This window comes from Pygocentrus nattereri, chromosome 9 (genome assembly GCF_015220715.1).
Source record: "Pygocentrus nattereri isolate fPygNat1 chromosome 9, fPygNat1.pri, whole genome shotgun sequence".
NCBI lineage: Eukaryota > Metazoa > Chordata > Actinopteri > Characiformes > Serrasalmidae > Pygocentrus > Pygocentrus nattereri.
The window spans coordinates 179,282-195,915 of record NC_051219.1 but is presented as its reverse complement, the minus strand read 5'-3'; the positions used below and the strand labels follow the sequence as shown (position 1 = coordinate 195,915).

Here is a 16,634-nt window from a genome sequence, read left to right as displayed (position 1 = left end):
GGAAAGCGGGGCGTATGGAGAATTGCTGCCTGTTAATGTGATAAGAGCTGTGAACTGCTGCTAGCTGCTGTTTTCTTTATCCCTTTTTTTTATTTTAGAAATGTTCTGATTAAGACCCAGTTTTAAACTGTGTATTAGATGATCGTTATGGAAATGCTACTCTGACTCCCAGTATTTATGGTTTGGTTATATATTTCCCTTTTTTTTTTTTATCTCTTACCCTTTTTTTTTTGTATGAGTCTGTGATTGTAGTTATATCATCCAGTTGGGATAATTGGAAGGCTATTCATTGTAGTGAGCTATTGAGTGGGGTGTAGTGTTCACTGATTGGCGTTTGTAGTGAAAGTCTTATTCTGCATTTTATTGAATTGATTTGATTTGAGGGTGTTGTGATTCACATGCTATTTATTGGAAATTATAGAACTATATAGTTCATCCTCTATTCCCAGGCTGGATGTAAGTTTCTAGTGGGCAGCTATACATATGTAGATCCTTTTTTTTATTTTTTTTAATGTTTTTTTTTTTTTTTTTTTTGCCTGTCTTGTCCGGCAGATTTGCAATCAGAATTATGGTCAGACTGCGTTACTGTGCCAAACAGATTTACTTTTCCAAAATGAGCACTATAGATTATAGGCTCATCTTGTCAGTGTTTCTTTCTTTCTTTCTTTATTTTTAATTATTTGATTCATTTGTTTATACATTTGATATTTTAATGAAATGTGTTAGCATCATGCCAGACTTGACAGGTCAGGGGAATCTGTAAAGAAGGGAGAGGAGTGATAAGCTGGGGGGGGGGGGGGGAAAAAAAAGGGAAATAACAAAAGGGCAGAAAAAAAGAAAAACACAGCGCAAATGCCACGGCGATGGTTCACCAACTGCTGCTCCTGAGAAAAGAGAAGAACGTGTACCTGAGACATACAGCACTTGCAAATACTGCACAAATGACTGTGATGTATGTGTATGTGGGTGTGTGTGTGTGTGTATGTGAGTGTGTGTGTGTGTGTGTGTGTGTGTGTGTGTGTTTGTGAGTGCAGTACAGTATAAATTTGTCACAAGATGCACTCAATAGCGAGGGCAGAAAGCTGCGACAACATCTCCCCGGAGGCCAGAGGAAGGCAGAGAAAGACCAGGGAATCCCGCCCGCCGCGGCCCCCCCAGGAGCAGTGGAGACCCTGGGCCGTATCTCCCAGTGACCCCTGCATGCCCACCCCAGCGGAAGGGAGAGGGGGACTCCGGACAGCACCCCCCCCAGCCATGGAGCGCAGGTCCAGGGGAACCAGAGGAACCAGAGCCGCCCCCAGGATGCCCCTCCCCATCATGAGGCAGCAGCAAAGACCCAGCACCTCATACGCCCGAGAGCTACCCACCACCCAGCAGGGCCCCATCCCCGCCGAGGGGCCCTGAGCCGCCCAGGAGCCCAACCACCCAGGGGAGCGGGCCAACCGTCACGCAGGAGTACCAGGCCAGGCCCTGAAGCCCCAAGGCGCCCCCCCATCTGGGGGGGGAAGTAGCAACCACAGGGGGAGCAGCCGGGAGAGGACCGGGGACAACAATCCCCCGACCCAGAACCAGCTGTCCTCACATACACTCAACCTCATATATACACCTACATACCCTTCACTCCCTTATATTCTCCACCCCTATATATACACCTACGCACACATACCTCCACACCTATATACATTCCTACATACATACACCCACACTATATACATACTCATCACCCCAATATGTACAAACACACACCCATATATACACCCCCCCCATCCCCCTAGATGAGGTGGGGGCGAATGTGAAAGGCCAGCCAGTACCAGTTTTGTATATGGATGCATACATGGGACGAACGTGCACATGTGCGGGGGGGCGCACACACGGGAGGAACATGCACGGACTGCACACGAGTCCGAGGGCGCACGCCAGGGAAGAATTGCGCGCGGGCGCACAGACGCCCACACCCACCCAACCATACAATGCCACATGGCTGGCACCGCCATACCGGCCACCCTCCGCGGCGGGGGTGGCGGGGGCCCGGGCAGCAACCCCAGAAACGCCAGAATGCCCCCCGGCCCAGCCCCTGTTCCGGCGTTCAACACCCTGCCCCGGTAGGGAGCAGGAAACACGGGTGAGGGGATGACCTTCCACCCTTCCACCTCCAGTGAAGTGTTGAGTGCAGGAGTTGGTGTATATGAATGTGGGGTAGTGTGTGATACTATGGTGTAGTTAAAATTGGGGTGGACAGGTGTGTGGGCAAACATGGGCTAAGCACCGGCCACTGGTCTGCAGTGTCCATCTACACCGTCCCCTCAAAAGCCCTGAATGTCTAAAGTGCAGTAAAAACTGAGGGACAGACAGTCGTCAGGAGACGAGTGAGGCCATGACAGCGGGTCGAACCTCATCGACCCCCGGCAACATGCCTGCCCCCAGATCCTAAATGTATGAGTACTGTGTGTGTTTGTGTGTGTTTGCTTGGGTGGGGGTAAGTAATGTATGTATGTGTGTGTGTGTGTGTGTCGGGGGTGGATGGAGGGGGGGGGTATGTAGGTCCAGAGGCAATGATCCTCTGGAGAGGAGAGCCAGCTGACTAGCTGACTCATGAGGCTTCCGCGTTTCACTGTCCCCCCGCTCGAGGCAGGATGAGGGCGGCCCGGGGAGGTCACGGAGACACCCTACGCCGCCACCCCGCCCAAGCCCCCACCTCCCCCACCGCAGAGAGCAGCCCGCCCAGCAACACCAACCACACAGCACCACATGCCCATGCGAACGCGGGCGTCCACACATCCCACACCCCCCCCCCCCCGCACACACCCCCGGACCCACACACAGCCCCCCCCCCCCGCACACACACACCCCCACACACCCGTCCCACATATACATCTACCCTCATGTGTACCCACACATTCACCTAGACATATATGTACACCTAGACACATTCATCCTCTATATACACCCACACATCCACCTGCTCTCATATATACACCTACACATAGACCCCCACACCTATATACACCTGTACTGAACCATTCCAGTCAAACAACAGTCAAACAACAACAGACATCAACGAGACAGAAGACAAGCTGGCCTGAGTCAGGAACCCATTGCCCCCAGTCCACCCCACACCCCCCCACTGGTCACCGCCCCACCCCCGCCACTCAGGCACCCCAGAACCCCAAGGCACAGACCCGACGCCCCGACGCAAGGTCAACCCGCCCCACCCGGTGGTGCGCCCGCAGCGGCGCAAGCCATCCCCGCACGGGCAGGGACCCAGCATGGGGTCGGGCGGCTCCAAGGCATCGGGCCCCGCCACCAGCCCCGGAGGGGAGGCCAGCTACCCCACCCAGGGCCTGCACCCGCCCTCCACGCGTCCCCGGACCTGCACCCGAGGCAAAACGGCGGCGCCCCCCGAGCCCCCACCCATCCACCACCAACCAGGGCAAGCACACAGACACCCCAGGTCAGCCGCCGAGGCCCCCCAGCTTACTCAGGAAGTTACCGACACAAGCAGTCATCCCAGAGTCAATTCCCAGCCACCAACTAGGCCACCCGGGAGATGAAACCACAGCCAACCACCCCGACTAACTAGTGGAGTTGATCAGTGGGAGCCAAAGAGAATTCCTCCAACTGGTTTTTAGAGGAAGCAGACATTCTTTCCAGACTAATGTGATCAAATAATAAATTTTTGTAAAGAGTAATATGTAGATCTTTTTTTTGCTTCCAGTTAATGAGGATGGTTTTCTTGGTGATGCATAGGGCAGTGAGAACTATGTGTGATGTATTTGCATCCATAACCAATTCACTGATGTCTCCTAAGATGCACAGTCTGGGTGAGGTTGGGATGCAACATTTAAGCCACGTGGACAAGTCTGTACATATCCTGTGCCAGAACATCTGAACAGGCCTACAATCCCATATAGCATGCAGATAGTTATCGGTTACATTGGCTGTACAGTGGGTGCATATGTTTGATTGTGCTAGGCCCATTTGGAACATCCTTTGTCCTGTATAATGTACTCTATGAAGGACTTTGTATTGTATAAGTTGTAAGTTGGGGCTTTTACTTATTTTGAAGATATTTGAACATATTTCTGTCCAAAAGCTTTGATCTTGATTGATAGAGAGATCACGTTCCCATTTGGCTATCAGGAGGGAGATTGAGTCATCAAATTTTAATAATAATTTGTACAGTTTTGATAATAATTTAGGGGTACATAAATTTAAAAATTCAGTTACCCATGTTGATATTTCCAAATTTAGTTGGTTGGGATTAAATCACTCTTGAATGATGGATTTCAATTGTTGATATTCAAGAAATTTACTGTTGTTTATTTCATATTCTGATATGAGTTCCTGGAATGTGACAAAGTTTCCATCTTTAATAACATGTTCTAAATTTTTTATTCCCTTTTCATCGCCATGATGTGAAATTTAGTACTTCTTATTCTGACAAATGTCTGGATTGTTCCAAATGGGTGTTAGTTTGCATGAATAAGTGGAGACTGAGTTAGTTTTAGAAATTCCCACCAGGCTGTCAGTGATCTATTTATACTGAGGCTTTTAAAAGCGTCATGGCGCTTAATATTAGAGCTAATGTAATGGTAAGTCTGAGAGTTTTGTTTTTCTACAGAATGCTTGTTCTAGGTCCAACCATGGACTGTCTAATAAGTCAGGTTTGATCCATTTTGAAATGTATTGTAATCTATTGGCTAATAAATAATTATAAAAATTTGGTAGTTCTAAACCACCATTGTTTTTTCGGCTTTTGTAGAGTTTTCAGACTTATTCTTGATGGCTTATTTTTCCATAAGAATTGTGAGATGTTTGAATCTAAGGACTTAAACCAAGCAGCAGGGGGTTTATTTGGGATTAGTGAGAATAAATAGTTGATTTTTGGTAAAACCATCATTTTAATGGTAGCGACTCTCCCCATGAGTGATATAGGTAAGGCGTTCCAACGTTGAGATCATCTTCTATTGTTTTCAGTAAAGGGATATGATTTAACTGCACTAAGTCTGATAGCCTAGCAGAGACATGTATGCCTAAATATCTAATATTACCTGATTGTAGTGGAATGGCGGTCGTGTTCTGGAAACTACAGTTTATAGGCAAAACTGTTGATTTTCCCCAGTTGATGGAATAGTCTGATATAGAAGAGAAGCTATCTATTAGTCTAATTGTATTCGGGAGAGAAGCTTGGGAGTTTTCCAGGAAAAGTAATACATCATCTGCATAAAGACTTATCTTGTGGTTTGTAGTTTCTGTGTTAATTCCTTTAATATTTGTATTTTGTCGAATTGCTGCTGCTAATGGCTCAATGAAGATAACGAAAAGTGAGGGTGATAGTGGGCAGCCCTGCCTGGTGCCCCTCTGCAGAGTGAAGCTTTGTGAAGTGATATCGTTTGTCCTAACACGTGCACTAGGAGAGCTATGTAAGGTTTTGATCCAGTTTATGAAGGTTGAACCAAATCCGAATTTGTGTAGGACTGCTAATAAATATTTCCAGTTTACCTGATCAAATGCCTTTTCTGTGTCTAAAGATACAATGGTTGTTTCTAATTTGTTAATTGTGCAGTAATCTATTATGTTTACTAGTCTGCGTGTGTTATTGGCTGATTGTCTACCCTTGATAAACCTGTCTGGTCAGGATGTACTATAAGTGGAGTGATTTCCTCTAATCTTCTGGCAAGGACTTTGCAAATAATTTTAAGATCTACGTTTATGAGTGAAATTGGGCGATAGCTGGAAGGCAGTGTAGGGTCTTTGCCTGGTTTAAGAAGTAGGCTAATGTTAGCAGAATTCATGTCTGGGGACAGTACGTTCTCATTTTGAATTTGAGTTACCATTCTGAAAAAGGTTGGTTCTAGCACAGACCAGAATTCTTTGTAGAACTCTACTGGAAATCCATCTGGGCCTGGGGCTTTGTTATTTGGTAGATGCTGCAGGGCTTCATGTAATTCGGATAAAGCAAGTGGTGAATCCAGGGCAACAACTTGTTCATTTTCCAGCTTGGGGAGATTAATATTATTAAATAGCTGCGTCAGATGGATTAATCTGTGATGAATATAAGGCTTTGTAAAACTCTTTAAAAGCTTTATTTATCTGTTGTGGGTCATGAGTGATGTTTCCAGTTGAGACTTTAATAGAAGAGATAGTTGTTTTTTCTTTATTTAGCTTTAACTGGTTAGCAAGGAATCTTCCGGATTTATTGCTATGTTCAAAGTTCTGCCAACGCAACCTTTGCAGTAAAAATTGTGTCTTTTTGTCTATTATTTCATTTAATTCCAGTTTGAGTTTCCTCAGCTTGCTCATTGTGTGTTCTTGTGGTGAAGCCGCATGGGCAGCTTCTAAGGATTTTATTTTTTCTTCCAATTCTAACACCTGTGTTTTTTCTTTTTTTTTCTTATGTGTGCAGTAGGATATTATCTTCCCCCGCATTACTGCCTTTCCTGCTTCCCAAAGAACACACGGTGATGTTCCTGGCAGGTCGTTATTTTCTAAATATGTTGTCCATTCCTTTTTGAAATAATTAATGAAATCTTGTTCTTTAAGTAATGATGTATTTAATCTCCAGTTCCTGTTTGTTGGTGTGGTTCTTTTCTGTGCCAGAGAGAGAGACACCGGTGCATGGTCACTGATAGTGATAGGGTGAATCTGAGTGTCTGTGACATCCATCATAATAGAATTGCTAACTAAGAAGTTGTCTAAACGAGAATGTGAGTGGTGTACTGCTGAGAAGAAGGTGTAATCCCGGAGAGTGGGGTGATGTGAACGCCACGCATCGGAGAGCCCAAAGTCGTTCATATATTGTTTTAGAGTGTCTGCAGACTGCCAGTTCCTTTGACTCACTGCTGTACTGAGCCTGTCGATTTTTGGATGAAGCACCAGGTTGAAATCTCCTCCTATTATTAGTTTGGTGTCAGAATGATCAGAGAGTGCTGTGAAGATATTATGAAAAAAGGAGGGGTCGTCAACATTTGGCCCATATATATTAGCAATACATAAATGCATATTTAGAATCGACAAGTTAAGTATTATAAATCTACCTTCAGGATCTGTTATATTGTTGCTAATGGAAAAGTTTATCCTTCTGTTAATTAGTATGGCAACCCCCCTTTGTTTTGAGTTGTAGCAGGCTGAGTACGCATGAGGGAACTGAGGAGAGGTCAGTGTGTATGTAGGTGTTTTGGACAGATGTGTTTCCTGTAGAAAGACAATATCTGCTTGCAAGTCGCTTAGCCGATTAAAAATTTTCAATCTCTTTTCCCTCGAACCAGCTCCACGTACATTCCATGTAACAAACCTCAGTGTACTCATGTTAAAACTGGCTGTTTGAGTATTGGATGTTTACTAGAGGTGTATGTGTTGTATAAGTGTGCTGTATGCCTGTGTTGTATGTGTTGTGTGTGTATCTGCACTATATGTCTGTGTGTGTGTGTCTGTGCCTGCATGTATAGGTCGTGTATGCCTATGTGTCTGCGCTGTGTTTGTGTGTGTCTCCTGTATGTTTGTGTGAGTGTGTGCTGTGTGTCTCTGTGTGTGTCTGTTAGATATGCCTGTATGTATGTGTGTGTGTGTGTGTGTGTGTGTGTGTGCTGTGTGTCTCTGTGTGTGTCTGTTAGATATGCCTGTATGTATGTGTGTGTGTGTGTGTGTGTGTGTGTGTGTGTGTGTGTGTGTGTGTGAACAAATCGATTAAAGTGAATGAACAAATCGCTGTGTGGGTATTGAAAGAGAAAGGGTGAGGAAAAAAAGGTGATACGTAAAATGAAAGTGCACATACAACAACAAAAAAGGGAAAACAAATACATCTTAAGAAAGAAGAAAACATTTAAATAATTTAAGGCACTCTGCTTATTAAACCGGCATTAATGATTTTTTTTTTAGACATGTCTTATTATACTAGTGGAAAGGTGATATGTAAAAGTATTCGGATAAAGGCGTCGGTGTTGATGCAGATCACCTGATTAGTACAGCCATGGTGTGATATTAATGTCGCGGTAGAGTTGACCGTTAACGTACAGTTTATCCACTGCAATGACGGCCCGGGAGCCTCCTTGGATGAAACGTTTACGGATGGGGAACAGGACCTTGCGTCGCTCCAGGATCTCCTTGGGGAACTGGTCGTTTAAACTAAAGTCCGTTCCTCTCAGTTCCCGGCCGCGGCTCTTTAACAGCTCTTTATGTTGGAAGTGTTCGAACTTAGCCACGATCGGTCTGAACTCCACTGATTCCCGCAGGGCCTGAAACTCTTGGTGGAGTATTTCCACTAGAGCCAGGCGCGCGTCGAATCTGGAGAGCTTGTTATTGATGGACTCCAGAACTTCCACCGTGCTGCTGGTGTGTGGGCTGGCCGCTCCTGGGGATTCTTCGGGCCGGCTCCTCTTGGTGGATGGCGTCTTATTTGACTTGCTCATGATGACTCTATCAAAGCAGTCGTCTATATAGGCGAATATATCGCAGTGCTCCAGAGTGTTGGAGTTGTTGAAAATAACTAGATAAGAAATAAAGAAAAGACAACCTAAAAATGGTTACTTATCTTTTGTGCTTGTCTAAGATTAAGCTAGCAGAATAGAAATAAATTAGCTGAAAAGTTTAGCAGTGGCCTGCCGCCATTTTCAAAAAGCTCCGCCTTCAGCCGGTCTTGCAGTCTGCCGTCTACTCTGTCATTTCCAAGGAATCTTGGTCGGAACAGGAAATGACAGAGTCTTCTACCTTGATTGAGTCTGTTTAATGTTTTTATTTTATTATAACTATTTTCATAAAGCTTCTTTTGTATACAGGTATAAAGATATATATATATATATATATATATATATATATATATATATATATATATATATATTTCTTTTTTTTTATTATTTTATAACTGTCAGCTGAACATTGAGTGACCAAGCAATCTATTTTCTCTAACAAAAGAATCTGTGTGTCTATTTGGTGCAGAGTTCCCCTTCACTCTAGGTATAAACTAAGGGGTGGCGTAGTTGGTTATAGATCGGGGTAGTATCGCCACACAAAGAACCTCACCTGGTCCCTCAACACCAAAACCAAACCAACCAAAGATAGCCCAGCAGCGCCTCTACGTCCTGCAGAGACTGAAGAAGGCTCATCTCCCCCCCTCCCGTCCTCACCATGTTCTATAGGGGGACTGTGGAGAGCATCCTGAGCAGCTGCATCATTGCTTGGTTTGGGATTTGCACTGCCTCAGACAGCAAGACCCTACAGCATATAGTGAGGACAGCTGAGAAGATCATCTGGGTCTCTCTTCCCTCCATCATGGACATCTACACCACACATTGTATCTGGAAAGCCACCAGCACTGTGGACGACCCCGTCCATCCCTCACACCGACTTTACTCACTGCTGCCGTCTGGCAGAAGGTACCGGAGCATCCGTGCCACCAATGCCAGACCCTGCAACGGCTTTGCTCCTCAAGCAATCAGGTTCTTAACTCACACAGACTGAGCACAGCTCTTTTGATGCTGGAACATTGATGCTGCACTGTGTTTTCACTGTTTAACTCAGTTTAACCTTAACTAAAGTCTTTTTTCTACTTGAGTAACTACTGTGTCTATGTCTGTCATCTGACTGCGTGACTCTCAGATCACAGCAGGTTAATATCTCTGCACCTTATTCCATGACCTCATGTCCAGAAATGAGTGCTGTGTCTGTGCTGCACTGTCCTGTCTGTTTACTGTGTCTAATGTCTGTTTAATTTATCGTATTTGTTTCTAGCTTGATTTTTTGTTTGCACAAGATGTCTGCACATTCACACTTTGTACTTTTGTTCCTTATTGCACCGTGATGTTCCCGGAGGAATGTAATTTCACTCCTCTATGTATTTGTACATAAATGGAATGACAATAAAAGCCTTTTGACTTGACTTGACTGAGATTTGTCCTAATTACTATCTTGTTTATTCTGAGACCTCCACCTGATTGCATACTTGATGCAATTCCCTCAAAATTACTCAAAGAAGCACTGCCAGTCATTATAAACCCTCTGTTAACAACAGTAAACTTGACCCTTAGTCTGGGCCATGTTCCCAAAGCCTTTAAACTAGCAGTTATCAAACCTCTGATCAATAAACCAAATGGACCAGCCCCTACCTAATTAATGGCAATGGTGAAATCTCAAACTGTACCACAAGCCCTTTGAGCTTCGTGTACAGCTTGGCTTGACCTGCCATCCTTCAAGGCGCGTGGAAGACAAGCGTCGAGAATGTTCTCCGTACTGGCACCCAAGTGGTGGAATGAACAGCAGTGGGTGCCTGTCCATACAGCAGAGTCTCTCGGCGTATTCAAACACAGACTGAAGACCCATTTCTTTACACAGCACTTAAATGAGCACTGAATTAAGTACGGTTTGCAATATATTGTGCTGCACTTATATTTTGTTGTATTGCAGTTTACTGTATTGTATTGTATTATACTGTATTGCACTGCACTGTACTGCACAGAGTTCTGTGTTCCTTTTTTCTGGGTATCTACACTGACTTTTGTTTCTTGCAGTATCTGAGCTCAGGACTGTCTTTTTCTCTAACCTATTGGTAACTAGCAAAGATACTTTCTCTAGATAGACAAAGCACTTCTTGTCCCCTGACTGTGATTGGTCATAATCGCCTACTTGTTAGTTCTGAGACTTCCCCCTGACTGTGATTGGTCATAATTGCCTTCTTGCTAGTTCTGAGACCTCCCCTGACTGTGATTGGTGATTGTTCCAGCTTGTCCTTCAGGAGCCCAGGCTGCATGGTGTTGTGATTCTCACAGTGCCCCCAGGCTTCTCCAGGTGAGAAAGAGCTCCATGCAGCAAGTAGATGATGGCGTCATCCACCCCGATGCCAGGTTGGTAGACAAACTGAAGTGGGTCCATAGATGAGCTCACCATAGGGCATAGTGGTCTAAAGACCAGCCTCTCCAGTGTCTTCATCAGGTGTGACGTCAGTGCCACCGGCCTGTAGCTGCTGAGGTCCTTTGGGTGCTGTGTTTTTTGGCAATGGCACCACACAAGATGTTTTCCACAGTTGTGGTACTCTCCCCAGCTTCAGGCTTGTGTTAAAAATGTGCTCCACTATCCCGCACAGCTGATCTGCGCAGGACTTGAGGAGCCTGGCACTGATGCCATCCGGCCCTGTAGCCTTCCTCGCCTTGATCTTCCTGAGCTCATTTCTCACCTGGGCCATTGTGAAGGTCAGACTGGAGCAGGGGGGGTGCTGAGTGTTGAAATGTGTGAACGGGGTGTTATGACAACCAGCAGAAGAACCCGTGGGGGGTGGGTGTGAGCTGAAAGTTGTGGGGCTGGGGGTGGGGGTATTCACAAATACTGCCAGGCCACCTCCTTTCCTCTTCCCGCTCTCCGTTGTGCTGTCCGCGCTGGAAGCCGTCCAGCGTGACGACCGTGTCCTGGGTCAGCGCCGAGAACAACATAATGCTGCATTCGCGTTCTCTCTGGTGTCGCGTCAGTGCCACCAGCTCGTCCATCTTGTTGGGGAGAGATCTCACATTCCCCATAATGACGGAGGGGAGAACAGGTCTGTAGCATCTCCTCTTAGCCCGACGTAGAGCTCTGGCACGACACCCGCATCTCTTCCTCCTCAGCTCGCGGGGGATGTCGGGTCTCTCGTCTGGCAGCACTGCCATTTGGCGCAGTGCCAACAGCTGACCCCGGTTGTAAACAATGGAGCCATGGCTCCGCACGCGGTCTCCGGACGCGGTCATAAACAAAGAAAAAAGCAGAGTGAGGACCAGAGCAAACTCTAGTAGTTTGGTGTCCATAGTGCAGATAAGACAAAAAAACAACTCACAGTGAACTTACGTACTAACAGAGAGAGAAAAGTAGGATAACACGAAAGTAAGCAGGAGCTGCTGTAACAGGCTGCCGCTCTCGCCGGTGTCGGAAGGGCATCCGGCATAAAACTTGTGCCAAAACTATCATGCGGATCACAAATATTATTGCCATACTGGATCGGTCGAGGCCCGGGTTAACAACGACCGCCTCTGGTGCTGTTGACCAGCAGGGAGCTGGTGGAAATTGGACTACTGTAGGTCGAAGACCATCAGAGAGGAGAGGAGGAAGGCGGGTTAGACGGCAGCGAGAGAGAAGGAAAGGCAGGAGTGTGGAGGTTAGAGTAGGGACTCTGAACATCGGGACAATGACTGGTAAAGGCAGAGAGCTTGCAGACATGATGGAGAGAAGGAAGGTAGATATTCTGTGTGTCCAGGAGACCAGAGGGAAAGGAAGCAAGGCTAGGAACATTGGAGGTGAATTCAAACTGTTCTATCATGGTGTAGAGAGGAAGAGAAATGGAGTAGGGATAATCCTAAAGGAACAGCTTGGGAAAAGTGTTCTGGATGTAAAGAGAGTGTCAGACAGGATCATGAGCCTGAAGTTGGAGGTTGATGGTGTGATTTTGAATGTGGTCAGTTCATATGCACCACATGTTGGTTGTCAGTTAGAGGAGAAAGAGGAATTTTGGAGTAAGATGGATGAAGTGGTAGATGGTGTCCCTAGAGAGGAGAGACTGGTGATTGGTGCAGACTTCAATGGACATGTTGGTGAAGGGAACAGAGGGGATGAAGAGGTGCTGGGTATGTATGGAGTGAAAGACAGAAATGCAGAAGGTCAGATGGTTGTAGATTTTGCAAAGAGAATGGAAATGGCTGTGGTGAACATGTATTTTCAGAAGAGGGAAGAACACAGCGTGACATACAAGAGTGGAGGGAGGTGCACACAGGTGGATTATATCCTTAGCAGGAGATGCCACCTAAAGGAGATTGGAGATTGTAAAGTGGTACCAGGGGAAAGTGTAGCAAGGCAGCATAGGGTGGTTGTCTGTAGAATGAGATTAGAAACAAAGAAGAGGAAGAGAGTGAAGACAGAGCCAAAGATTAGATGTTGGAAGCTGAAGGAGGAGGATGGTTGCAGGCAGTTCAGGGAAAAATTGCAACAGGCCCTTGGGGGCAGTGAGGAGCTACCTGAGGACTGGAAATCTACAGCTAAGGTGGTGAGAGAAACTGGCAAGAATGTGTTGGGTGTTTCGTCTGGTTAGAGGAAAGAAGACAAGGAAAGTTGGTGGTGGAATGAAGAAGTCCAGGAGAGTATTCAGAAGAAGAAGGCAGCTAAGAAAAAGTGGGATAACCAGAGAGATGAAGGAAGTAGGCAGGAGTGCTGTGAGGCTAGTCGCATAGCGAAAAGAATGGTGGCAAAGGCAAAGGCTATGATGAGCTGTATGAGAGGCTGGACAGTAAAGAAGGAGTAAAGGACTTGTATCGTTTGGCTAAACAGAGAGATAGAGCTGGAAAGGATGTACAGCAGGTTAGGCTGATAAAGGATAGAGAGGGAAATGTACTAGTGAGTGAACAGAGAGTGTTGAGTAGATGGAAGGAGTACTTTGAAGAACTAATGAATGAGGAAAACGAGAGAGAGAGGAGGACAACGGGGGGAGATATAGTGGATCAGGAAGTGCAGAGAATTAGTAAGGTGGAAGTGAGGGCAGCTTTAAAAAGGATGAAGAATGGAAAGGCAGTTGTTCCAGATGACATTCCTGTGGAGGTATGGAGATGTTTAGGAGAGAAGACAGTGGACTTTTTAACCAGGTTGTTTAACAAACTCCTGGAGAGTGAGAGGATGCCTGATGAGTGGAGAAGCAGTGAACTGGTCCCCATTTTTAAGAACAAGGGTGATGTGCAGAGCTGCAGTAACTACAGAGGTATAAAGTTGATGAGCCACACCATGAAGGTATGGGAAAGAGTTGTTGAAGCAAGGCTAAGGCGAGTGGTTCAGATCAGTGAGCAGCAGTTTGGCTTCATGCCCAGAAAGAGCACCACAGATGCAGTTTTTGCATTGAGAGTGTTGGTAGAGAAGTACAGAGAAGGTCAGAAGGAGCTGCATTGTGTCTTTGTGGATCTAGAGAAGGCAGATGATAGGGTGCCAAGACAGGAACTGTGGTACTGTATGAGGAAGTCAGGTGTAGCTGAAAAGTATGTTAGGGTGGTGCAGGACATGTATGAGGATAGTGAGACAGTGGTGAGGTGTGCAGTTGGAGTGACAAATGGTTTCAAGGTGAAGGTGGGGCTACATCAGGGATCAGCTTTGAGCCCCTTCTTGTTTGCAATGGTGATGGACAGGTTGACAGATGAGGTCAGGCAGGAGGCTCCATGGACCATGATGTTTGCAGATGACATTGTAATCTGTGGTGAGAGTAGAGAGCAGGTGGAAGAGAATCTGGAGAGGTGGAGGTCTGCACTGGAGAGGAGAGGAATGAAGGTCAGTAGAGACAAGACGGAATACATGTGTGTGAATGAGAGGGAGGCAGGTGGAAAGGTGAAGATGCAAGGAGTAGAGGTCATAAAGGTGGATGACTTCAAATATCTTGGGGCAACCCTACAGAGCAATGGACAGTGTAGAAAAGAGGTGAAGAAGAGGGTGCAGGCAGGATGGAGTGGGTGGAGACGGGTGTCAGGGCTGATGTGTGACAGAAGGATAGCAGCAAGAGTGAAAGGGAAGGTTTATAAGACAGCAGTGCGTCCTGCTATGATGTTTGGTTTGGAGACTGTGGCTCTGTCTAAAAGACAGGAGGCTGAGCTGGAGGTGGCGGAGATGAAGATGCTGAGATTTTCGTTGGGAGTGACCAGGATGGACAAGATTAGAAATGAGCAGATCAGAGGGACGGTGAAGGTCGAGCAGTTTGGAGATAAAGCCAGAGAGGCCAGGTTGAGATGGTTTGGACATGTGTTGAGGAGGAATAGTGGATATATTGGGCAAAGAATGTTGGAGATGGAGCTGCCGGGTAGAAGGAGAAGAGGTAGACCTCAGAGAAGGTTTATGGATGTAGTGAAGGTGGACATGGAGATGATTGTTGTGAAAGTAGAGGAGGCAATGGATAGGGCAAGATGGAGGCAGATGATCCGCTGTGGCGACCCCTAAAGGGAGCAGCCAGAAGAAGAAGACGAAGAAGCCTTCTTGTTAGTTCTGAGACCTTCCCCTGACTATGATTGGTTCTAATCTTCTCCTTACTAGTTCTGAGACCTCCCCCTGACTGTGATTGGTTCTAATCACTGCCTTGTTTTTTTTTGACTAAGCACTGTAAATACATAAATCACCATTTTTTTATTATTTGTGTTTTGCTGAAACTTTTTACAGAATATGTGGATTTAAAGTGTGTGGATGGCTTTACTGTATCATAATAAAGGTCCTCTGTACTGCCTGGTGTGAGTGAACTCTCAGTGTGAGTTTGTGGACTTAAACTGTGTGAATAATTAATCCAGAGCTGCTGTCACACAGAACACAAGAAGAGTTAGTTTATTTCTGCTGTGACTGCAGCAATTATACATACAGAAAACCAACAACAACAGCAACAACAACAACTGGGAGCTGCAGCACTTCCACTGGTACACATCCCTCTCTGTCTGCCTGTCTCTCTCTCACTCTCACTCTCTCCCTCTTTCACACTCTCTATCTCTCTGTATGTCTCTGCTTGTTTCTATCTCTCTCCCTCTCTCCCTCCCTCTTTCTCTCTCTGTCTCTCTCTCTCTGTTTGTTCTCTCTCTCTAACTGTAATGATATTGCATTGTTTATATTGTAGATCTGAAGGCGTGATGGAAGAACAGATGAAAGTGAGTAACATTTGATATGAAAGTAAATTGACTTATTTAAACCTGTTACTTATTTCTCATTGTCTAATTTTTATTGATATGTTATTGATGTTTACACCAGCAACAGATGATGAGTGTTAACTATTGTTCACTGCATAGTTCACAGACATGGGTGCTGAAGGAATGTGTACCTGTGAGAGTGTTTTCTGTATCTTTGTTTTTGACTTTGTTTTAGTGATGAAAGAAAACTGTAAGTTTAACTCCTCTGACTCTGCATCTCCCCTTTCTAACAGGCCCACCCTTCACCCGGTTCTCCTCTCAGTTCTCCTCCTACAACACCCTGCAGCCCGACTCCTCACCCAGCATCTCCCACTCACTGCAGTAAGTGTGCATTAGGGCTTTTATTAAAACATTTAAGTTTTAATAGCTGAGTAATTTGGAAAGCAGCGCTCGACTCTGTAGCACTCACTAGAACCTGTTAGAACCGGTGGCAGTGACGGCTGCATGTGCTATTCTGACTATTCTGCTGTGGCTGGAACATCAGCTGACTGCACTCTCTAACATGTGAGGAGTAGCTGAGTCAGTTTAATGCTACTATTGAGTGTTGAATTCCAGTTTATCTACATTAAAGACACTATTCCTTCAGCAAGTTCAACACAAACAGGGACTGTCCTATGGACTTTACACTGGATAGGAAAAAGCCTCACCATCAGTCAGTGGTGATGCTGGGTGGGCTATGCTGGGAGGGCTTTGTTGATCTAGAGGGACCTTAATCAGGTTATGAGCTGGTCTCTGAGACGAGGGTCAATGCCGTCAGAGAGATTATAGCTAACAACTAGAGCTGTATGTGAGTGAAGTGGCAAGAATAGAGGTTTAACAGTGTCTACAGTCTGGAACTCTCTATATGAGACCCCGGCACATTAATGAGGGGCTATTTTGGTATAACTGTATTGCCCTTTGGGAGTGATTTTGATAATGTGGGCTTATGGTGTGAAGCCCCCTACAGCTGCAGCAGTAAGAACACCATTCAGTGGGAGTGAGGGGAGGAAA

At 45.8% G+C, this 16,634-nt stretch overlaps 1 protein-coding gene across 1 annotated transcript; it reads left to right on the top strand.

Moving 5' to 3' along the window:
- Positions 1–1,882: 1,882 nt before the first annotated feature.
- On the top strand, positions 1,883–3,551 carry LOC119264036 (extensin-like). The gene is made up of 2 exons (XM_037541215.1): positions 1,883–2,102; positions 3,154–3,551. The coding sequence occupies exons 1-2, from the start codon at positions 1,883–1,885 to the stop codon at positions 3,549–3,551; spliced, it is 618 nt and encodes a 205-aa protein (XP_037397112.1).
- Positions 3,552–16,634: the final 13,083 nt, after the last annotated feature.